Source organism: Hemiscyllium ocellatum, chromosome 20 (genome assembly GCF_020745735.1).
Source record: "Hemiscyllium ocellatum isolate sHemOce1 chromosome 20, sHemOce1.pat.X.cur, whole genome shotgun sequence".
NCBI classification, from domain to species: domain Eukaryota; kingdom Metazoa; phylum Chordata; class Chondrichthyes; order Orectolobiformes; family Hemiscylliidae; genus Hemiscyllium; species Hemiscyllium ocellatum.
This window is the reverse complement of record NC_083420.1, coordinates 25,008,829-25,034,013: the sequence shown is the minus strand read 5'-3', so window position 1 is coordinate 25,034,013 and position 25,185 is coordinate 25,008,829. Positions and strand designations below refer to the sequence as shown.

Sequence of the window (25,185 nt, the reverse complement as noted above, 5' to 3'; positions counted from 1 at the left end):
ATGATTTTTAAGATCCTCCAAGATCTGCAAAGTTTAATTTCGCTGACAGTAGGAATATTTAATTCCATTTTTAAAACATGCATTACTGATTGAAGTAAAGACAATCAAGGAAAGCAAGTAAATATAAATATAAAAATAAACACAATTTTAGGAGAGCTCTTAACACAGAACCATGTTTTCAGAGACAGCCAAGAAAAAAATGATCACAATGTAAATTAATATATATCAATGTGCATCAGTATAATTAAGAGTTGGGTAAGAGTCTTTTGCTGTTGAAAATATTGGGGGATGGATGCTCTCTTTTGTAAAATGACATGCACACGGACAGTTGAACTTACCAGCCAAGTATGATTCAGTCCTCATTGTCCAGATTCCCACAGTGAAATACTTGTGCCTCACAGCACAACTCATGTTTAGCTTTATTATGAATATTGTACCAATTGACAGATGGTACTCTGAACATTTACAGTGAAATTATGTCCCGTCATTCACAGTAAAATGGTTTTTAATATACAATTGATTACAGATTGGTAGTAATAAGTCATATATTGCTTATCTATATACATATAGCTTAATATTTCACATACATTTTATCAACAAAGCATAGGCAAACTATTTACAAGTTAAACCAACTGCAAAGCAGCACTCCCCTTTCCACAACGCATAAATCCCATACTCCAACAGGCCACACACAGTCACTGTCTTTAGTGTTGCTCAGAGAACTGCTCCTTCATGACTACCACAAGCTAGGGCTATGTTCTAGCAGCAGCTGGCAGGTCTCAGCAGCTGTGCTTAGGCCAGTTTGGTATTCCAAGATCCATCTTTGCATTGGCTGTAGCTATGTAATTTTGCAAATGTCACTGCATGGCTTAAGCTAGTGTGTGATGACATTCTTCAGGGAGAGTCTCAATGGACAAGTGTGATTCCATATTTGTTTATTTGGGCTGAAAGTGGAAGTGCAAGGACTCCTTCAATTAATGTTTTGCAACAAAATTATTGGGAAGATCAAATGCCAAGGTACAACTGAAAAGATTATCTAATCAATGTGGGCTGGTCTGCATTATCTAAAATCCCCCAGCTACCCTCCATACCAACTAACTAGCCAACCCTGTTTGCTCATCACTGGAGTGTCTCAGCACGTGATAATTAGGATATATAAGAATTCAAGATGGCTAATTCTGATAAATATCAGTTATATGCTGTGATGGGGAGGGAAATAGGGAAGGAGAGAAACCAGAACAAAATTTGGAACAGCGTCTCTCAAAAACAGACAACACTTTTGAGAAAGTTAATAAAATTGCACAGTGATGCACTCTCAATTTGTAAAGTCTGCACTGATAGAAACTGCACACATTGTGCAAGAACAGGTCTGAACCCTGATTGTCTGTGTTAATGGAGGGATCTGTGTACAAAGTCTGTCCATACATGTGAGGTAGGAGAAAGAGGTCATTGAATATATAACATTCAGCTGAATCCCATTCAAAAAGAGACTTTGAGTGTACTTTCTCTGCACTCCAGCAATATCAAATTAGGATGGTCAAAGCACTAAAATGATGAAATTGTTCAGCTTGGAGCAATTTGCATTCAACAGCACTGCCACACCTCAATAGAGCTGTCATGATTATGCCCAAGTGTAAACAATATATAATACAAAGAGGGGGGATGTTTATTTAAATGCAGTAGACTTTACAACAACAGTTGTTATACAATAATTAAAACCAACACCCTTTTGTCTTAAAAAGTACTGATTTGTCCTTTAATGGTCAGTTTTGGCAAATTACTTAGGGCAGGGAGATGAGGGAGAAATTGAAAGCTAACACAGCTAGAATAGCTTATGCCACAAAAGACTATCCTGAAAAGTAGTGGGGGTGGGCGGTGGGGAGGCTGTTGAGTGTTCACTGCTATTGTTGCGAAGCCTGACTTCAATTGTGCAGAGCTTCTTATGGACAAACTACTGATCAAATAATTTATACAACTATTAAATTTAAATAGAGTTGAAAAATACTGAACAGCTGTCCGGTCTGCTAGAACCTGCAACAGATTGCTGGAATACAGGCTCCATCACTTCTGATGTGTTAATTGGATGTCGGGTGTTGGTGTCACTATTACTGGAAGTAGTATGGAGCAGGCTTCCTGGCCAGAACTACAGTGACTTAGATGAATTGGAAAGAAATACACACATGAAACAAAAACTTGCTATATATCTGGAAAATGTGCTGATTTTCACTGTAAACCATGTGCAAACCTTAAGGAGATAAACTGTGGGGAGCAAGACAATTTTTTTCATTAAAAGCTATAACTTGTCTGAGAGATCAGGTCATGTTTTCCACTTACTCAGACCTTTTGGACTCTGCTGTAAAAGACGAAATATTTTCCCATGAGGAGTTGAAGCAGTCCAGGTGACATATTCTAGTAAACCCCAGCAGGCCAGGACTGGCTGGTAATCTCACAACATTATTTCGAGGCCTCAGACAAAAGATCTGAGTATGAATTATACAAAGATGAGATATATTTCATTCATTAATACAAGGTATCTTCATTTCACTTTTAACAGTGCAATTAGGGCAGAAGTTTAAATTTGGGTGAACTTGAGAGGATAATTGTTTGCAGAAAGACAGAGTATTTAGGGCTTAGAATTAACTGCAGAGCTCTTGCTTAGATACCCAGGTGATAAATTGAGAGAACAGCAACTTCTCATTCTGGACTATAAGATGATCTCTGAATCTCTGAACGAGAAATCTGGTTACTGATGTAGAACTTGCTAGTGTTTCAGTTCAACCTTTAATATAAATACCAACATTTAAATATTAAATATGGAATCAAATCATACTACACAAATATGATTATTTGAGGATACAAGTGGCCTAATCCCTTTGTAGTTTTTATAGTTTTACTTTTGTGTAATAAAATATTCAAGGACCCATCAGAAAAAACACACTATCAAATCAAAGTGTGTGTGTACACAAGTTGTTTGATTGAAGGCCAGATGTGGAAAATTTGGAGATGGTTTGGACTAAAATACTGAAGCGGAGTGAAACCAAAGGCAGCTTAAAATGAATGAATTTAGGCATTTTGTCATTTTTTATAAAAATGTATTTCATCTGATCATTTCATCAAAAAGATGCAATCGATTAAAAGGGTGACTAAATACCTCACTCATCCTTAGATTTTTGACCTGATGACCAATTTGGTTAAGTGTCTCTTGTTTACTTACTGATGGAGAGGCATTGATCAGATCAAATGCTTGAAACCTTGCCAGGACGATTATCAATTGCACTATCGTGCTGCCCGAATATGCAGTTGCACACTGATCCATGCTGAACAAGTTCCCTATGTGAGTTGAGCACCCAGGCTGCCACAATCAAGACCTTGCTATAAAGTAGGAATCTAGAACAAGCCCCAATGCGTCTGGATTTTGGATCTCACGAGAGAGGGTGCACAAAACATGGTCATTTCAAGCCCCAATGCGTCTGGATTTCGGATCTCACGAGAGAGGGTGCACAAAACATGGTCAAAGAATCTCAAACTAGATCCATCTACTTAAACCAACAGAACCTGAAAATACCATGCCACAGATCCCCATAAATATCATTTTGGGGTTGTTCAGTTTAATACTGTTCAATAAAACATAAATCCAACACTGGTTTATCATTATTACAAACATCTTAACATTATTCCATACATTGTTTGACACTGCATCCTCAAATTGCATTTTTAAAAATATCTATCAATTCTCACCCAATGTTGGGGAAAGACACAGTCATATTAAGGGTAAATTCCAGCAGGACAGTTTTCCAATAGTTCACCCAGAGTGTCTGTGTACTTAGTGGGAAAATGTAAACCAGTACTCCACTTGATGAAATGTCAAGAATCAAGTTAAATGAAGAACTGATTTTTAAAGTGTGACAATTCGCTGACACCTCACAATAAGGAGTCTGAAGAACAAATCACAGTATCAGAATGGCTTACATTTCCTGACACAGTCTCAAAGTGTCAACAGTTGCTTGTTACAGGTTTCAATATGTATAAACCAAAAACTTCAAACAAAAGCAGAACTAAAGTAAAATACACCATAGAGTTTATGTTGAAAGTAAGAGAGACAAAGAGTTGGGGAAAATCTCTTATTAACACCAGTAGCAACACAGATCTGAACAATGTATACTATTTTTAAGGGATGCACACAATTCAATCCATACACTCTCTGAACTAGTGTGAAAACTGCATCAATAATGTACATTATTCAATTTGGTAAGATAAAGGAGGTGCCATTATTTGCATACCGTCCATCACCACATGCAGAATTTTTGTAATGATGGAATGTTTACTGAACCCTTTTATATCAAAAATCATTACAATGAAATGAATGTCATTTGTTGCTTTCATAAATTTAAGTCCAGCCTTCCAAAAGCATTTAAATAAAGGCTTTGTTAGCGACAATTTTTGTCATTTGCACATTAGCCCACCATAGCCTTTCTAGAGTTAAGAGGAAGGAACAGACAACTCCATCGCTTCTGGAAATGCTGCACATGTGGTTTGGCAGAAATGTTCCTTTTGTGTAGTGATCAGACTATTCTGCTTACCCCTTCTTGAAGGCTGGAAAGTGACTTGTTACTGCAGCAAAACCTGACTGCTGCAAGACAAAACATTACTCCGTGGGTAGCTTGTGGTCAGGTGGACCAGGACTGGAATCTGCTCAGCAGTAAGAGTCTCCCACTGGTCTGGGTAGTGGTCCTGCCTTATTCCACACCTCTATTTCTAACTTTATTGAACTTTAAGAACTGATAGTAGAATTCGAATCAAAATGTGTCAGGGCTTTTAATGAGAACACTTAGCTTTTGGGGATAATCAAAATGTCTGTTATTCTAACCTGGAACCAATGCAAATATTTACATTAATTCAACTCTCTATACTGAATAAGGCTGTTCAACATTCAAAACTTTTCTTATACAGATTTGAACAAACACTGAACTCAAGACTTATATTGACTGAAAACAATTTAAAAGAATCAGAGCTCTCTAGACACCAGCATGGAAGAATGCATATGAAACCCATCCACAGTCTGCTTTCAACATGTGGTTTGTAGGTATAGTCAAAGAAAATGAAAGACAGGGCTGTATCCTCAAGGTTGAACTGGCAGATTCATTTCATAATTTGGAATAAATCAGGACTTACTCAGGGATTGTTAATAATTTACTTGACCAGATCCCTCCCACTCCTTGTGTACTGAATGCTTTCACCAACATCCACCCTCAGTGGTTGTTTTCAGGTGCCCAGATTAAAAGATTACCTTAACCACAGGTACAAAAAGTACAAGAAATAAAATTGCACGGAGGAAGAAAATGAGACAGGAGTGAGGTGTATGGACAACAGAAAAGATGGAGGAAGGATGTAACCATAGCTTTATCCAGGGTTCTAAAATTAAGCCATGCTTTCAGTTACCTCCATCCATTCTACCTGAAGTACATACTTCAGTTTTTCCAAAGGCACTTAATATCAAAAAACAGCACAGACATTTGCAATGGAGCTGAATCCTGTGTTACTGTGATCCACACAGCAATCAGGACGTAAAATGAAATATTAAAAACCGGAAAGATAATTATCATGTCACGCAGACTACCAACGTGAACTAATTCCTCCCGGGTGAAGCCGGTTTGTGGTATGAAAAGATGCATCATAGTTGACTAGATATTTGTAACTTTGTCAGTTCATCCATTTCCTCTGGATCCTCATCACCCACTTTGTCATCAGCTTCCTTAATCTGCTCTTTCGTGACGTTCTGACATGCAGAGGATGAGTCATTAGCCTCAGTATTAGCAGAGCAGTGACCGGATCTGTCTGAGACTGGCAGAGAAGGCACAAGATTGGCAAGTTCATCTGTAGGTGACCGCCCAATACTTCCGTCCACTTGCACTCGGATGTCTGGAGACACTGAGTGCTGGTGTGATGGGATGATCCCAGTGTTTGTGCTTTTTGGGTAAAGGTATGTTTTCATCTGACCTTTACCCTTAACATTGACCGTCCCTCGGTAATCAAAGTCATAGCCCATCTCACTCAATATTCGATAGCTCTCTTCACTCACCTGGATCCTACACTCCACTCCTGTAGTGTCCATCCTACTAGCAATGTTGACAGTGTCACCCCATATGTCATACAGTAGCTTTGTAGTGCCAATAACTCCTGCAGTGAGGGGTCCATGGTTGAAACCAATCCTTAATTTAAAGTTGAACCATAGCATGTCCTTGTTGAACTCATCTACGACCTTCATCATTTCTTTGGCAAACTCAAAAAGTGTCTGTAGGTGACTATGCGGATGGTTGCTATCACGCCGTTGTGATGGATTCAGCCCAGAAGCTGCCATGTAAGTAGCTCCAATAGTTTTAATCTTTTCAATATTGCTGTTATATTGGGGTTTGCTCAATAATTCATCAAAATCACCAATAAGTTCATTCAGGACCCGATAGCACTCCTTTCCCCCTTCATAGTTCTCCTCATAAAATTCACTGAAATTAACTATGCTGGCAAAAATAACTCCAACATCTTCGTGGTTTTTGGAGTAATGAGGAGTTACCTTGAGCTGATCAGCCACATGGGCTGGGATGATGTTATGAAGGAGCCAGTCTGCTTGATCCTTCATGCTCTGTATCTTGTGCCGATGAAGATCTGCCTCCACATTTCCATGGTAATTGAGACGGTAACTAACCTCAAACTCTCGGTTCAGGAACCAGACAAGCAGAAGCAACAAGACAATATCCAGAATCACCTCGTGTCTGATCAACTCCAGATTCTTTGAACTCCAAGTTGGCATCGAAATATTGCACCCAACTTCTCTGCTTTTGGAGGAGAGAAACGGATAGAGTGAATGAGTTTTCTTTATGACCAGCAAAAACAGATAACTAGATGTCATGCTTTACTATACAGAATGGATTCAAAACAAAGAACTGCCTGTAATAAACATGGATGCTCAACTGGATAACACTTTCTAACTTAGATTAATGTTACAAGGATGATCGTGGAAAAAGCAGGGGAGAATAATGTAAACGTGCATGCTTTCAAATGAGGTTGAGAAGCTTTTAAATAGACTAAACGTTCTAATTCCTGATGAAGGGCTCCTGCCCGAAACGTCGATTTTCCTGGTCCTTGAATGCTGCTTGACCTTCTGTACATCTCCAGCACTACTCTAATTTTGACTCTAATCTCCAGCATCTGCAGTTCTCACTTTTGCCTAAATGTTGTTCTAAGACAAGTTACAACCTGTCCAGGTCACAGGAGCCACAGACTGTGTTTATAGGCCTGCTTTTAAAACGATCCAATATTAGGTAGCCAGGATAACTCAACATAGGAAAAAGAGCAGGCCATTTAGTTCCTCAAGCCCATTCCACCATTCAATGAAATAATGGCTGATCTGTGGCCTAGCTGCATATAACTGCCTTTGGCCCATACCTCTTAATACCTTTGCTAAAAGAAAAAAAAATGTATTTCAGATTTAAAATTAATTCAGGGCCCTGAGGTCCTAGTGCATAGGAAACTGTGTCTTTAATATCCTAAGGATGTCTCAAAGCACTTTACAGCCAATGAATTATTTCTCAAGTATTGTCAGTGTGACACAGGAAAATGTGGTAACCAATATGGCACATTATATCAAAGTAGAAAATTGATTCAATATACATATGAACTGTCCAAATAGTTGAAGGATGAATGATGCAAAAACATCAACAGAACTGGTGACTCTCCTTGAAATATTGCTTTGGGATCTTTAAAAAATCTAAATTCATAGGAAATTTACTGCAGAGAAAAGGAAGTCAGTTTGGCTCATGTGTCTGCTTTGCCAAAGGAACTAATGGACAGCATCTTTGCAACTTGTCACACTACAAATGTATTTTAAAGTAATTTTTTAAGGCAAAAAGGGTTCCTCTTCCTTCCATTGTTTCAGGCAATGAGTACCAGGCCCTAGCACTCTCTAGGTTTAAAACTCTCAATATCTTGCTAAGCTTTGTGCTAATTACTTTGAATTTTTGCACTTGGTTATCAATGGCAATATAGTACGAAATGTCATTCTTCAACCCCACTTCCCTAGGGTCTGAAAGAAAGATTAACATCATATGGTATCCAGCACTGACTGAAGTGTTTGAATAAATAATCATTAAATTAGTTGCTGAAAACCAACTTTCCATAACTGATCTTAAGAGTCATGACATAATCTTAAATCTTACCTGAATGATTCTATAGGTTCAGATGCGATTTCTGGAAAGCTGCAAGTAAAAAACATATGTCTGAAAATAGTTTTCTTTGTCACACATGTCACTTTTTCACTTCCCAACTCATCTAATTTCTTACAGCTAACCTGTTAGCCTAAAGTGCAATTTCTACAGGTTTAATCATTAGTTTACTCAAGTTATTCATTTTCCTGTTAACTTCACCCCCGTACTACAGTGACATTACTCATAGACCACTAACGACCAGCATGTTTATCAAAATATTGTTTTAAGAAAACAATTGATTTAAGGGCTTGGAGATTTGTTCAACTCTCACTAAAATGTATTTCAAAATCTAGTTCCAGGTATTTGTCTTTTCTCGACCTCACGAGGTTGAGTCACACTTTAAAGAGAATTTGCTCTCCATCAGTTCTTCACTTTTTCATTATTATTTATATGTGGTGCAAGATATCCCATCTTGTTTTACGCAGTGGATCTGTAGCTCCTGCTGAAGCCATCACTGTAACACTGTCCATTACCAATGGCCAATAACTGAACAAATGGTAATTTCCCTTGCCCAGGTGCAAACATCAGTTGCAAGTCAGTAGCACAGAACTGTCGATTCAAATTCCCAGCTGCAAATTGAATCTTGGATATATCTGGGTAAAACGTTGGAACAAAGTGATTTTACCAAAAACAGAATTGTGATTTAACATGCTTTTTGTAATTAATTCAGGATGATGATAGACTAACTTTTGAAATTTGGAAGTTTTCCTTTTCCAGCTATTTGTTTATACATTAATGGCATTTAGATATTAGATTAATTTACATCAGAACTTAAGAAACAGGAGCAGAAACAGACCAACTGGAGCCTTAAGTTTGCTCCAGATGGTTGATTTAATTATTCCCTCAACTTCACTTTCTGTTCTCCATAAACAGATTTCTGATCCACGGGTTAAGTCCATCTTGAAAATAGTTCCTAGAACTTAGCCTTCGCCACTTTGTGACACTGGGTGGGAGAGTTTGTCGCTCTTGTCATCGTCCTTGGCGAAAGTGTCATTACTTAAAAGGTGACTTTCAATAGACAATAGGTGCAGGAGTAGGCCATTTGGCCCTTCCAGCCAGCACCACCTTTCATTATGATCATGGCTGATCATCCATGATCCCTTTCAGGTGTAACAAGATATACAAATATGAATTGAAAGGATGGCTATTCAGCTCCCTGACCCTACTCTACCACTCAGTAGGGCATGAATGATCTGCACTCAAATTTGCATTCCTGTCAATTCCTGATATCTTTTAAGCTCCTTGCTTAACAGGAATCTATTACTTTAAAAATACTTAAGGATCATACTTCAACTACCTTCTCAAGAAAAAAAAGTACCAAAGACTCATGCCCCTCACCAGATTTAAATGGGTGACCACTGATTTTTAAACAGTGATCAAAAATTCCAGATACTTCCATACAGGAAACATCCTCTCCAAATCCTCAGGATTTTTCATGTTTCAATGAAGTTGCCTCTCATTCTTCTAAACTCTATTAGATACAAGCCTACCCTCTCCAGCCTTTCCTCATAACATTCCAGGTATTGGTCTGGTAAACTTTCTCTGAACGGCCTCCAAAATATTTACATTCTTCCTGAAATAAAGTAACAATAATGTACACATTACTCCAGATGTTACATCAACTGATCCTCCCTCAAACTGGTTCTTTTGGTTTTTATTTAGCTTTACCAATTCCTTGTTGTACTTGCATACTAATCTTCTGCAACTCATGTATGAGGACATGTATGTGCAGCTGAGCTCAGCAGTCTCTTCCCATTTAGAAAATGTACTACTTTTCATTCTTCCTGCCAAAGTGGATAATTTCACATTTTCCACATTATACCAAGTTCGCCCACTCACTTAACCTATCTATATATCTAAAGTCTTGTCCTCTTCACAACGTACTTTCCTACCCAACCTTATATCATCAGAAAATTTGGCAATGATATCTTCCATTCCTTCACTTATACCATTTATATAAATTGCAAATAGTTGAGGTCTCAGCACCAATCCATGTTGCACAAGCTCACTGCATCTTGCCAATCTGAAAATGACTAATTTACATTTCCTCTCTTTATCTCTCCTTCTTGTTAGCCAGCCAATCTTCTATCCATATCAATATGCTACCCCTGCATCACAAAGTTTAACAACAGCTTCTATCATTTTCACTGTGACAGATGTAAAGCTTCCTGTTTTCAGTCTCACTCCCTTTTTTTAAAATAACAAATTCACTATCTTCTAATCTAATGAGACCATCCCTCAGAAAAAGGAATTTCAAAAAATTAAAGCCAATGCATCAGTTCTCTCACTAGACACTTCTTTTAATACTCTAGGATGAAGTCCTTCAGGACCTGAGCATTTGTCAGTCCGCATTTCCCACAGTTTACTTAGCACCATTTGTCAGGGGATTGAGATTCATCAGGTTCCTCCCTCCTTTCATTTCCTGATTTATTACTGCTTCTAGGACATTACTTGATTATCTTAAAAATCAATACTGAATACCTATTCAATTCATCTGTCATTTCTTTATTTTGCAATATCAATTCTCCAGTCTTACTTTCTATAAGAGCAACATTCATTAATTCTTCTTTAAATGTCTTACTATCTGTTTTTATACTTCTGGCTAGTTTGCTCATGTACTGCAATTTTCTTTTTTTTAAAAAAAGTTATTCTTTTGTTTTTATTGGTCACTGCTACCTAGGGTTGCCTTCACTATAAGATCATTAATTAATTCTACCTCATTGCACCATACCAGGTCATGCATACCTCTACTTTGGATGGTTAAGAACATTGCTGCTCAGAAAACTTTCTATGAACTCATGTCTGAGCATGCTGGTAATTGGTGTGGTAATGTTGCTCTCAATATTGACTTTTGGTTTCAGAAGTTACACATAAATCTGGATAAATGCGCAAGGAAAAATATAAAAAGGAACATAGCTTCTCAGCTAAGTTACATTTGCCCATCCACTTTCTCAGCTGATAGGTAGATTGATACCTTCCACTATCACCGTGTTTTTCTGACAAGCTTTCATTCATGCTTCACACTACCATGACATTACTGTTAGGAGTCCTGCATACCACTCCTGCAAGTGACATCTTGCCTTTATCATTTCTTGCAAAACGGTTTCCACATTTTGGTTTTTTGAACTTAGATCATTCTTCTCTTTGGTGCTAAGACCATTATCTAACAGAGCAACCCATCCATCTTTTCCTATTTTTCTTGTCCTTCCTAAGTGTCCTGTAGCCATCAAGATTCAGGCCCCAATCCATTTCCTTCTGCAGCCATTTCTCTGCAATGGCTATCATATCATACAAGTATGTCTTTGTGCTTTCAGCTTAGACATTTTATTTTGAAAGTTGCATGCATTCAGATGCAGAGCCTTCAGTTTTAGCTTCCTACCCTTTGCAAATTTTCATCTTATCCAATTGTTGCCTCTTAGATTTGTATACTATTCGTTACTATCATGATTTCTTCTGTTAGTATTTTTCTCTTTGGCCTGATTCTAATCTGATTTATGCCTCCCCAAATTTGATCCCTCATATTTACTGTTTAAAGTCCTCACTATTTCACTAGTTATGATTTTGACAAGAACACCAACCCAAGCATGGTTCAGATACAGACTCTCTCTTCATTACATATCTCATTTCCCACAGTACTTGCACAGACATGGATTATTCGTACAGCTTGAATCTAAGACTATCCATCTGAAGAATTTGCAGTCTTGTTCATGCAGGAAATTCCTTAAGCATAATGAACTGATTGCTGCAGTTCTCACCGCCATCAAATTGGGTTTCTAATCAGTTTGTTTTCTAATCAGAAGAAACTGTACTATCCCTAATTCTTAGATGTCCCCTCACCTCGAATTGACACATGAACATAAAGAAAAGACAAGTAGATTGTTCAGCCCCATGAGACTACCTTGCTTGGTTGAGCAGTTTGTCTTCTGAATTCAATATTCCCAACTAGGTGTAAAAACCCTTAATTCTCTTGCATAACAAAAACCTACCAACTGCCACCTTAAAAATATTCAATGACTCTGTCTTCTTCACTTCTGTAACAGAGTGTGCCAAAGCTGCTGATTGCTGAGAAAAAATTATCCTAATCTCTATCCTAAAAGGGCAGCCTCAAAGTACCCTCTAGTTGTGAACTTACCTAGAAGAGGAAACAATTTTCACATCCACATCAAGGTTGACACAGTTTAATAAAGTCACCACTCATTCTTCTAAAATTCAATGAAAACACCCTAGTCTTTCTAATCTACCCTCATGCGGCAACCTGCTCATTCCAGGCATCAATCTAGTGAATTTCCTCCTAAATGCCTCTAACATATTGAAATAGTTTCTTAGCTGGGAGCTGATGAATTTATATTAAGAGGTAATCTAAAAACCATTTTTCCTGTAATTTAGCAATTCGCTTAAACTGCAATATTTAGTTAAGAGAAGTTTTATTGCAACCTTAAATCAGGAAAATAGACACTGAGAAAAGTTGCAGCTAGTTAATTATTAGCTGGTTTAAATCCAGTTTGTTGAACCTTCAGTTTTCAGGGAGTCTAAATAAATGCTTCCAAGATGTTGCTTTGGCTTTACAATGTTTAAAAGAGGATTTTTTGAGTTAAGAGTAAGTATATGTGCACGCATCAAGTGGGGACCTTATTTACGAGCATTGAAAATTTTTCTATTATTCCATTGTAATTAGTAGTGCTTAAAATTACAAGATTGCAGGTCTACTTAACCAACTGGAATATATATCCTGCAGTGAAAAAAGTCATGGATACACTATATACACCAGACTAATGTATCTGCACAAAGTGCCACCAGCTGCACAAGCTTGAGCTCGAGGTTTTGAAACTTTACTTCATGGATACATAACAGTGGCTGCAGCTGGATCTCAAGCTGAAGATCCAAATGGAGAGCCAGTTTAAGGAGGTGATCACACCACAGGTGGGAAGTATATAAGTGAGTGAATAGATATCCACCCAGCTTACCACCAAGTAGACAATGCAAGAGCCCAAAGTATATTTTGCTTGCTATTCAGTATTCCATTTTGGATACTGGTAAGAGAAATGACAAGTAGATGGCATCAGGGTGAGATAGACAGAGAAGGAGCAATAAGATTTGAGGTTTTTAAAGTCAGAGATTAAAGAAGTTTTTGACATTATCCAGGATGGTACCATACTTCCCTGGTGCCAAAATAAAGAGATGCTACAGAGCAGAGGCAGGCATTCTGCTGGGGCAGGGTACTCAGGAGGGTAGCAAGTTTCTGGGGCATTGGAACTTAGATGGCTTACAATTAAACAATACCCTTGCAAAGAAATTTGCTAGTACGGTTGGGGAGGCTTTAAACAAGATTGGCAAAAGGTTTGGAATCTAGGGGCAGATTCAGAGCAGGAAACAGCAAGCAGTACTTAGCATGTAACCTCAGCTTTTAGAGTTAAACTCTCAGTATACATAAAAGGAAGTTAGCAATATTAAATCATTATAATAAACCATTTTACATAAAACACAAGGAATACAGCAAATAAAACCAACAAGTTGGGGACACAGATAGATGCATGACAACATATCTTTGTGATAACAAACTGCTTCACTTTAAAAGTAGGATAAGGATGGCAGTTCTTTTGATACTGGACAGGGATGTTGAGTTCTCAAGCTTAATACAGGTAGGGATTTAAAAAAAGATGGAGCATAGCTTTATTGGTTAAAGAATCAATTACAGCTGAGATGAGGGATGGAATGGTAATGGCTGATGGGTGGTTTTTCCAAATGGAAAGCCATTTTCAATGGTGTCCCACAGGAATCAGTGTTGCATTCCTTGCCATTTGTGGTAGATATTAATGATTTAGACTGAAATGTGGTTGGGAACATGATTGAGAACTGGCCAGGTATTGACAGTGACTAGGATGGCTGTGGACTGTAGGATGGTATCAATGGTTTGGTTTTGATGTAGTCTATTTGGACTGCAGCAAGGTTTTTGACAAGGTCCCACATTGGAAACGGATAGCAAAGTTAAGGGCCCAAGGAATCTAATTAAATTTCGCTAATTGGAACCACAATTGGTTGAATAGCAGGAAGCAGAGGTTCATGGTTGAGGGGAGGTGGTTTCTGACTGAACTTAAGGTAATTGGTAGAAAGGTAGAGTGGACAACAGGAAAGTGTGTTTTTTACCCAGAGCGTAGCATGTGTCTGGAATTCACTGCCTACTTTGCCATGAGGTAGAAACAGTCAATTCATTTAAAAGGAACCTGGATTTGCAACTGAAACACTGTAACTTACAAGGTTATGAATCAGATTCTGGAATGTGGGATTAGAATGGGCAGCTAGTAACTCAGCTGGCATTCACATGATGGATTGAATGATCTCAAATGGAATAGGATTTCATTTGCTGTCTTGATTACTTGTTGTACCTGCATACTTTTGTGACTCATGCACAAAAATACCTAGATTTCTGTGCACCTTGGAATTTTGCAGTTCAACTGTTTTGGTGACACACTTTCTTACTTTTCTGCCAAAGTGAACAATTTCACATTTTCCCATATTTTATTTCATCTGACAGATTTTCTGCCCATTCAAAACCTCAATCTACAACCTCCTTACATCATCACAACATACTTTCTTAGCTGTCTTTCCATCATCTGCAAATTTAGCTAATATGCCTTTGATCCCCTCATCCACCTAAGTCGTTGATACAAGTTATGAAGAGCTAAGGCACCAATACAAACCCCTGCAGGGCTCCTATTGTCACATTGTGGCACTCTGAAAAATATGTATTTATGCATACTGTTTCCTGCTAGCTAATCTTCTAACCATGCTGGCACATTACCTACAGTGGCATGTGTCTATTTTGCATAATAAGCTTTACATGGCACTTTGACAAAAGCCTTCTGGGAATCCTAGTATAGTACATCAATGGGCTGTCCCTTATCCATGGCATGTTTTACTCCTTCAAAGCAGTTTAATAAACCAGTTAAATACAATTTATCTTTGCCAAACTATGCCAACTGTTTGCGATTACCATGAGCTTTTCTAAGCACCTGCCTATAACCTCCTTAATGATTAATTCATCACCTCGTCACCCTGGTTTCCGCCTCTCTTGAATAGATGGATTACATTTATAGTCTGATTGGAGACTAACCCAGCCTTTCCAGAATGGAGCAAATTTTTGAAAATTAATGTCAACCTATTTACTATATTATTAGCCACCGCATTTTACAAATCTAGGATGAAGCCCATCAGCCCACAGCTCCATCCATTTACACAGTATTGCTTGTGGTTGTAATTTCACCAAATTCCTCTCTTGCTTCCATCCCATGATTATAGCTATACCGGGATGTTTTTTATATGCTCTGCAAAGACGACAAACAAAATACTTGTTCATTTCATCCATAATTTCTTTATTATTATTATTATATTAACACCCCATTTGCATGCTTTAGAGGACCAAAATTCACTTTGTTTGCTTTTTTAAGAAAAGGTAGATGCAGGAACTCCTTTTTTTTTACATTTATAGCTAGCTTCCTCCCACACTTAATTTCTTCCTAATGAACCTTTTAGTCGTTCTTTATCTTTCCTTATATTCTGACTTGCCACTGACCTTTGTGCATTTTTATTTTTTCCTTAATTCAGGTGCTTTAATTTCTTCAGATAACCATTAGCGATTGATCCACTTCTTGATTTTTTTCTTTTTTGTAGATAAACACTTAGAGTATTCTGAATTTATCACCTTAAAATTTTTCCATTGCTTCCCTATATTCCATCCCCCATCCCAGTGACTCAGATCACTTCAGTTGGATCAACTGCATACCCACATAGTTGCCCTTATTTCAAATTTAAAGTACTAAACTTAGACCCACACTTGCCCCATTTTAACTGGATGTAAAGTTCAATCAATCATACTGTGGCACTACGTTTCTCTGAAAACAACCTAGAGATATTCTATGTTCTATCCTTGCTCTCTTCTGCACAGTGCATTCAGGTATAAACCAATTCCTGCTATCTTGTAGCTGATATAGTGTTGCTTCAAACCCATTTCGTAGAATTCTACATTCTAAAAAAAATCAAATAAAGTCATATCACCAAAGAGTTGTCAAAGTATGAGTGGTGAACAACATTTATAAAGGAATCCAACCTTGCATCGGATGTGAAAAGGACACAATACTCACATGGAAGGACATAGTGTCACATACAGCAGGATGAGAAGTGTTATGCCTACTATCGTGGCCAAAGAGAATCTCATCCAGGAGCTCAACTGACAGAAGTTACAGTAGTGAATGAAAGTAATGATCATTGCACAACAGAAGAACATGGTAACCTGCAGAAAGAGCAACATGTAAAAAAAAGTTAAAAAGTTAAAGAGCCACGAGTTAACAAAATACAGGCCAAACTGCTTCTGGTTCACAAAGATCACGGCACAAATAAAAATAAAGTATGGGGAAACGGAGCAGATTTGGGAACATCTGTGGACAGAGAAAGAGTCAACTGTAGAAAGACTCTTCTACAGTTCTGAATAAGATGCTACCATACTTGCTGAGTTTCCTCAACACTGCTTTTATTTCAGATCTCCAGCATGAGCAGTATTTTGCATTTCATTTGAGTGGCACACTTAAGTTTGTTTTTGTTTAAAATAATGTAGTAAAGTGCCTTCATTTGAAAGTCCCTCTCAAGTCAGAGCATAGCAATGATCAAGGTCATGAGTCATCTATAACACAGGTGGAGGCCTTCAGCCCAACATAGCCAGTCTTTGAAAGAATACAAGAACTAGAAGTAGTTGGTATCTGGTCCCTTGAACCCACTCCACCATTCAAAATGATCATGGCTGGTCTTTCCATGGCTTCAGCTTCACTTATCCACCCTCTCTCCATAACCCTTAATTCCCTCACTGTTCAAAAATTATCTATCTTAAAAACATTTACTTACGAAGCCTCAACTACTTCAATATGCAGAAAATTCCATAGATTCACAACCCTTTGGTTAAAGAAGTTTCTCCTCAATTTGGTCCTAAATCTGCTCCCCCTAATTTTGAGGTTACGCCCTCTTTTCCTAGTTTCACCCGCCAATGGAAACACCCTCTCTACCTCTACCTCATCTACTCCCTTCACAATTTTATATATTGCTGTAAGATCCCCCTTCATTTTTCTAAATTCCAATCAATATAATCCCAGTCTACTCAGTCTTTCCTCATAAGCCAACCCTCTTAACCCCAGAAACAACCCAGTGAACCGTTCTGTACCCTCTTCAGTGCCACAATATCCTTTCTCAAGGGCTATCAATTAATACCACTATCCCAATTACCCTGTAGATCCCTTTCAGCAGTTACTGTTTAATCTGCTTCCACCATTCTTTCAATGCAACCTTGAAATCCCAAATGAGCAATCTATAAAAGGATTTACTACTTATTTTAAACAAAATCGGAATTTGCAAGAGAAATTCAGTGGGTACAGCAGCATTTGCAGAGAGAAAACCGTTAATGTTTTGAGTCTACTGACCCTTCTTCAGATGCTGCCTGACCTGCTGAGTTTCTCTAGCAAATTCTGATTTTGACTACATTCTTAATAGAGTTAAATAGAGTTTCTCCAACAATTTGTTCTTGTTTGCTTCGGATCTTCAGCACCGTGGTTCTTTGTTTTATTTATCGTCCCACTACAATGCAAAGATACTCACATTTATATTGGTTTTAAATTCACATGTAAACTGAGAGAACACAGCAACTGCAGGAAGAGAGATGAGAATGGCTCCGAAGAAATGACGAGGCAGCCAACCAGAGATCGCCTTCATCAGTCTTTTGGTGCATGGCATCACGTCATCCAGGTAAAATGCCATTCTACAATGGAACATTGGGCTGAGGTTAGAACAGGGAAGTTAAGAATTAAATCAGCAGTTCTAAATAATTTCATGAAGTTGCTGCAACTTACTACAGCCATTATATTTAAACTAAGTAGGTTTAGAACTACAGAATAAAGAATAACTTTGGTAGTACAAATAACCAGACCCAACTCTGAAGTCGCTGAAGTCTAGATGAAAAATTAAAGATCAACCTGAAGTGTTTATCCTATCTAGCTGTGTTGACAAATGCTTCCTAACGTGTTCTGCTTCCAGCAATTGATCTCATTTGCTCTGTGTGCGTGCGCGTGTGCGCAGGCGTTCGTGCGCGTGCGCCTACGCGCACGCAGTACCTATCATTTTCAGGAGATGGAGCTAGATAGTTTTCCAGTCAAGGCTGGCGTTGACCATGAAACTGAAATAACCAGAGGTGAACAATCCATTGGAAATAGAACAATTTGCCATTTCACTTTGAAACGCAGCTCCTGCTTTGCAATTCAATATACTATTGCCAAAGCTTTTAAGAAAAAAAAACTGTAAAATGTAAGAAACTGCACAATTATCACTGTAACACACACAAGCTGCATTGCAAAATTCCAGATCTTTGTCACCCAAAACTCCAGAATAAGCATTTTACGTCATGTTAGCCCAAGTTTGGAAAAGAATGGAAGAAAAATAATTAATAAATAATTGGCCAAAGTTAGAAATAATGCTGTGCACCATAATGGAATTCCGCCAGACCATAACAACACGACGGTTGGAGGAAGAGCGCCTCATCTTCCGCCTGGGAACCCTCCAACCACAAGGGATGAACTCAGATTTCTCCAGTTTCCTCATTTCCCCTCCCCCCACCTTGTCTCAGTCGAATCCCTCGAACTCAGCACCGCCTTCCTAACCTGCAATCTTCATCCTGACCTCTCCGCCCCCCACCCCACTCCGGCCTATCACCCTCACCTTGACCTCCTTCCACCTATCACATCTCCATCAACCCTCCCCCAAGTCCCTCCTCCCTACCTTTTATCTTAGCCTGCTGGACACACTTTCCTCATTCCTGATGAAGGGCTTATGCCCGAAATGTCGAATTTCCTGTTCCTTGGATGCTGCCTGACCTGCTGCGCTTTTCCAGCAACACATTTTCAGTTCTGATACTCCAGCATCTGCAGACCTCACTTTCTCCTCAGACTGCAGTAGTCTATATTCAACCTTACTGCAATGAGAAGCAATTAGCTGTGGCGTCACTACTAGTCACCTTATATAGCTTGCATTATTGTTAGTCTGGGACCTGGAAATTAAGGTTCCGTGCAATTGTGCCAGTCTAGAATCTTAATCATAGAATCCCTACGGTGTGGAAACAGACCCTTCAACTCAACAAGTCCACACCGACCCTCCGAAGAATATCCCAACCAAACCCATTCCCCATTACTCTACATTTACCCCTGACAGAACTACACATCCCTGAACATATTGGGCAATTCAGCATGGCCAATTCACCTAACCTGCACCACTTTGGATTAGATTGAATTGTTATGATGTGGAATGTGCCACCTGAAAGGATGGGGAGTCTTAATCAATAAGAGCTTCAAAAGAAAATTGGATAAAAACCTGAAGGGCGAAAAACACTGCAGGATTATTAAGCAAAGTCCTCCCGTTCTTACCAGACCATGGGGCTTCTCTCTCATTAAGGAAAGACGACTGGTGGTGGCTTAACCTGAGGTCACTGTGCTTCAGGTGAAGGGAGAGGTCGAGGAGGAGAGTCAGAAAATCCTGACAGTGCAGTCGGAGGCCTTTCAGCCCATTGAGTCTACACACCACCCTCCGAAGAACATCCCACATGATTCTCAGGACCCTGCATTCACCATGGCTAATCCACTTAGTCCTTTGTGATAAACCTCAGCCAGGAAAGGGTTTGAACCCACGCTGTCGGCTTCAGAAAGCAGCTGACTGAGCTAAACTGACCCCCAAGAGCAGAAGGAAGGGATAATGGAGTGGAAGTAATTATACAGTCCTGATAGTGTGACAGTCTCATGTTGTGATTGTGCGTCAAATCTTGCCCACAGATCGGAAAAGGCCAGTGTTGAGAAAGATTGCCAGAATGGTAACTGAGTGACTAAACTGTCCCTGGGCCCTCTGAGTAACTCGAATGCAGGAGTTGAGTGGCTCCTATCACCTCTGCAGCTTCCTCCTCTCAGTTTTTAATGACTATCTGAGCAGGCAGGAAGTGACATTCAAAGATGTCGATGTCTTTCTAATAAAGGCCTGATCATTTGTTTGCAGAAGATAGGGACAAGAGTTGTTGGCAGCAATCGAGTTAGTCCATCACTATCTTGAATTCTTTACGAGGGGGCTTGCTAGGCAACTGCTGACATCCAGCACATTCACAAAATGCTCAATATTTACTCAGCTATTCAGTCCGATTTCTGAAAGATTTGCTGCTTGGCAAAAGCTTGCCAAGATCTGGTGTCTCACATGTAATCACATTAAAGATTCGTCATGGCTGATAGATGTGTGGTAATGAGATTACGTTAGGTTTTATTTTGTGTGCAATTATAAGACACCTCAGGATTATAAGAGGATGAAGGTTTGCCTAAAACTTCAGCACACAGAAGTGTCAATAATTTCAAGAAGCTGAGAGGATTTGTTTTGTTGATATTGTTTCCCATTTCTTATCCATATACAGTGGAAACTCGATTATCCGAACGTGATGGGCGGGCACTATTTCGTTCAGATAATCTATTATTCGGTGAATCGATTAAATGCCTTTCCTCTGAGGCTCAGAGTTTTAAAGTCTGCTCCCTATTCAGGAGACTGCAGCAGCACACAGCGCGCAAAACCCTACCCCCAACACCGCCCCCTCCCACCATCCCCACCAACCCGTCCAAAACCGCCGCCAAACCCGATCCAGCACCTCGCCCGCTCTCCAGCGCAAAGCTCGCAAATCCCTGCCCCAAATCCGGTCTAAACACGATCCCACTCCCAACCCTGCCCCCCAACCTGGCTCAAGCCCAACCTCCCCTTCTCCGGGGCATCTGGACTACACACCAACAACACCACTGCTGCTGCTGTCTTTGTAGGGTAAGTCTCCAAATAGTGTACAGATACACACACACACAACTTTTTACTGCAAATTTTTGAAAGGTTTCATGTTTGCTCTGTACAGGACAATGCTGGAGAGATCATTCCTGGGGAGTAGTGGGGTTAGGATACACCCCTCTGTAGAACTCCTAGGAAAGTGTTGGGAGAGAGCTCAGTCATTTGGAGACGGTGCCTGTTTAATCACTGTAAACAAAAAATGCGATCACTGTTGGAAACAAGTCTTTGATGTAATGTTTCTATCGGGATCTCAAGATCCCCTTCGGATAATCTGATTTTCGGATAATTGTATTTGGATAATTGCGATTCCTCTCGACAGTGCAACTGTCTTGTCTCAGGACTTTCCCCATAAATATGATACAATGGGGAGAATGAGGGAATATGGCAGGCAGCAGAGGAGATATGGTGCTTATACCTTCCATATTATTAATTAAAATGGTTCCTTATATTTTTATCATGGTGATGAAATATGTTCACCAAGAGAATCAGCCAAGTTCAAGTATAGATCAATTGCTTACTTGCAGGTAATGTTTCTGATTTAAACCATTTCATCATGACTTCCTGGCCTTAACAAAAGAGATTCATTTGATACCTGGTGAAGTAGCTAAAAAATTCAGTTTGGTAGTCCAATGCAAACTGAGAAACCACCATCTGCATGTTGACATCAACTGTGTCACCCTACTGCCTTGACTGAGATCAGATAACTCAACACTGAAGCACTTCAGGACAAGTCCTCAACCCATATCCCTTCAGAAACATTAAACCAGAGACCATTAAACATGCAACAGTCTGATTCAGTATCCTGAAACATAACTCCCAGTAATCTGTGAGCAATTCCGCCATCTAAGTAAAAGTTGAAGTAGATAATCTAATCCAAAGCTCAATTACCTAATTAAGCAATTTGAATTTTAAAAGCATTAATACTCAAGATTGTTGCAATAAAATGCTAAATCAATAAAATTCATGAGTGAGACTTATAACACTGGCCTCCTTGATTTGTGTTTTATCATCTCAAGCTTTTTAACAAAGATGCACATTTAAAGTTGACCAACTTAGGGGTAGCACCCAATGTATAAGCCAGAGTCGATGCATTAAGACATTCACAAAAATAATGGTTGATGGAGGGAATTGACATTATGCCAGCTCTTTCCCAAGAAGCATGGACCTCAAATGCATACAGCCCTCCATACAGAATGCTCGTCTCACCTGATGGAGATAACCAAGGAAAGAACTTGAAGCAGAATCGCAAGGACAAAAACCACAACAGAGGCATGCGAAGGAGATGCACACAATCCCTGCTTCATGAAACATGTGATGGAGAGAAAGAGGAAGACTATGGTGGAGAGAAATACATCAAGGAGTGAACTGAATGTGGCACTGGCAAACGTCTTCTCTGATGCATTGTTCACAACCTATTGGGGGAAAGAAAGAAAAATAAAAAATACTGTACATGATCAACAAGTTCAAATACCAGAACATTACAAACATGTAGAGCAGAACAGATGGGAAACATAATGACCCAAATGAACAATTCCATGTATAAAATGCTTAATGTAAAGAAATTGGTTAAAGCAAGCAATGGTACCAGTCTGTTACATCCAAGCTTAACTAAATATTGTTCTATAAATGTTAATCTCATAGTATTTCAGATGTCTGCATTAACTTTGTGTTATTGCCATGGGTGATCTATTCACTTCTGTCATCTGGTTTGGATAATTTCTGCTCATTTCAAAATATTTTGCAAGTCTAATTAAAACTCAACCTTCTTCAGCAAAACTGGACAGCTGAGCAAGTCTCATTATATTTCAGCATAGCTGGGGGCAAAGTAGTCATAAAGGCTGAAAATTACATCAGAATAATGGGATGCGAGTCAATTAAAAGGCAGTTCAGGATAACCAAATTGAGCAACAGGTTTTAAAATACAAACACTGAACTCAGTAAAACAGATCCAAAAATGCATAAAGGGCATTGTCAGGCATATGTTGCATCAAAAGAGGAACTTGACACAACCCAAGCCAAAGCAGCCCATTCACCCTTATAAATATCCATTCCCTCCACTGCCAGTGCTCAGTAGCGATCATGTACTATCCACAAGATGAACTGCACCAACTTCTCAAATTTCCTTCAACAACGAGAGATTTAATCTCTAATAGAGAACAAATGCAACAAAAAAAATACAGAATAGCACCAACATTAAGCCTCCCTCCAAGTCACACAGCATCTTGATTTGTAACTGTCATTGTTCCACTGCTGCTCAATCAAAAATTTCCAACAGGACTACATTAGATAGACTGCAATGGCTGAAAATTATAGCTCACTATCACCTCCACAAGGGCAATTGGATATGGTACTTTAATCCTGATGTTGCGAGTAAGGTTCCTCTCAAAGTAAATTTTTAAAAAGAACAAATCCTCAAGGAAAACTGGATTGGGTCACTAATGAACAAGTCATATTTCTGAAAGCAAGCTACATACTACAAGCATGAGGGTTTGTTTAAGCTGAAGGACCCAGGCGATTACATCAGAGAGAAGCTCCACAGAAGGAAAAATCAGGAGCTTTGCCATGGCAACTGTGAACATGTTCTAGTTAATGCAACTATCAATGTATGTTAGTTATAAATGTAACTTGGTTCTTTCTGTTCCTCTACATCAAATTGACGGAGTAGACAGCAGGCGGAGACAAACTGGGTATTCTTATCACTTGGTTAACATATACAAAAGAATATGACTAAGAATTAACAGTTGCAGAAGTAGGTTTTCTCAAGCAGGAAGGGAAATGGGAGACTTGGTGTGATACTTTGGAAATTTCATCACACATCATATCTAAAAGAAATAAACATTTACATACCAATGGCACATCCATAATACCATAAAAATCAATGAATTTCTTTCTGTAGCTAAGCACTTGCATATTTTGCATACAGCAACATCTCAAACGTAAGTGATAACTGGTCTTGTCGTTATTTTTAATGGCAGTGATTTCAGTATAATTACAGTTCAGCACATCAGGAGATGGATCTGATTAGTTAACTTCAGGTGAAGAAATCAGAAAACAAGCAAAGCCATTCAAACTCTATCAGTCTAACACTGAAAGAGATCAAGACTTATTTCTAAATTCCACTGTCTGATCATGAACTATCCTCACCATGCAGATATCAAAAAAAAGCAAATCTTTTGGAAATCTATAAAGGGGGAATAATTGATCATTCATTCCACAGATAGTTTTGGCAGATGAGGAATTAAAGGGATACTTTCATCTCTGCATGTGAACATTGATCAAATCTAATACAGAATGCAATGCCTCCTTGTCCAAAGCTTTGTAGAAGATCTTCCTTCTTACAAAATAGAATCTAAAGCATCAATTATATTCTAAAACTACAGAAATAGAGTTTTGTAAAATCAAAAGACAATTTCACTAAAAGTGTGTTAATATAAACTGCTAGATATCAAAGAAATTTATTAAATGTTTATATGGTCATACAGTACGGAAACAAGCCCTTCAGCCCAACCCACCCATGCCAACCATGCTTCCTAAAAGGAACCAGTCCCATTCCTCAGTGTTTGGCCTATATCTCACTAAACTGTCCCTATCCACATCCTTGTACCAATGTCTTGTACAGCTATTACATGACTTTTGAACTCAATGCTCTGACTGATGACAGGTAAATTGAGTATGCAATACATTGCAACTGGAGAAAAATGATCAAGTTTAAATAATTTTTTAAAACCTAACAAATTAAACATTTTTAAAAATACCAAGGAATATGGACTTAAAGTCAATGACGCAGCAAGTTAATGGGATCTCTTAGATCAACTAGGCATAAATGTCAGAAAAGCAGATCCCAATAAAGCAAACATCTTTCTTTAAAGCTTCTCTCACTTCGTATTTACCAAGATGCAAATCAAAGGTTAGCTATTGGTTTTTGGGTTTAGGGAGCAATAAATTGCATTTCAAACAAACATCTGTGCTTTCCATATAATAAGACATTGTGCAACTTGTTGGCAAGCATATAGAAAGGTAACTTGTACATTATTGCAAAAGA

The 25,185-nt window shown here is 38.7% G+C and overlaps 1 protein-coding gene across 2 annotated transcripts in view; it reads right to left on the bottom strand.

The window, feature by feature from the left end:
- Positions 1–259: 259 nt before the first annotated feature.
- Positions 260–25,185, bottom strand: part of adcy9 (adenylate cyclase 9) — a 173,005-nt gene continuing 148,079 nt past the window's right edge. The window contains exons 6-10 of one of the 2 annotated variants that reach the window (XM_060840646.1): positions 22,350–22,555; positions 17,895–18,054; positions 16,397–16,545; positions 8,211–8,249; positions 260–6,830 (exon numbers count right to left, since the gene is read on the bottom strand). In XM_060840646.1, coding sequence (XP_060696629.1) covers positions 5,672–6,830; positions 8,211–8,249; positions 16,397–16,545; positions 17,895–18,054; positions 22,350–22,555 — 1,713 coding nt within the window. In that variant the 3' untranslated portion in view covers positions 260–5,671. The remainder of the gene's footprint in view (positions 6,831–8,210; positions 8,250–16,396; positions 16,546–17,894; positions 18,055–22,349; positions 22,556–25,185) is intronic. The other variant, XM_060840648.1, reaches the window with a different exon arrangement.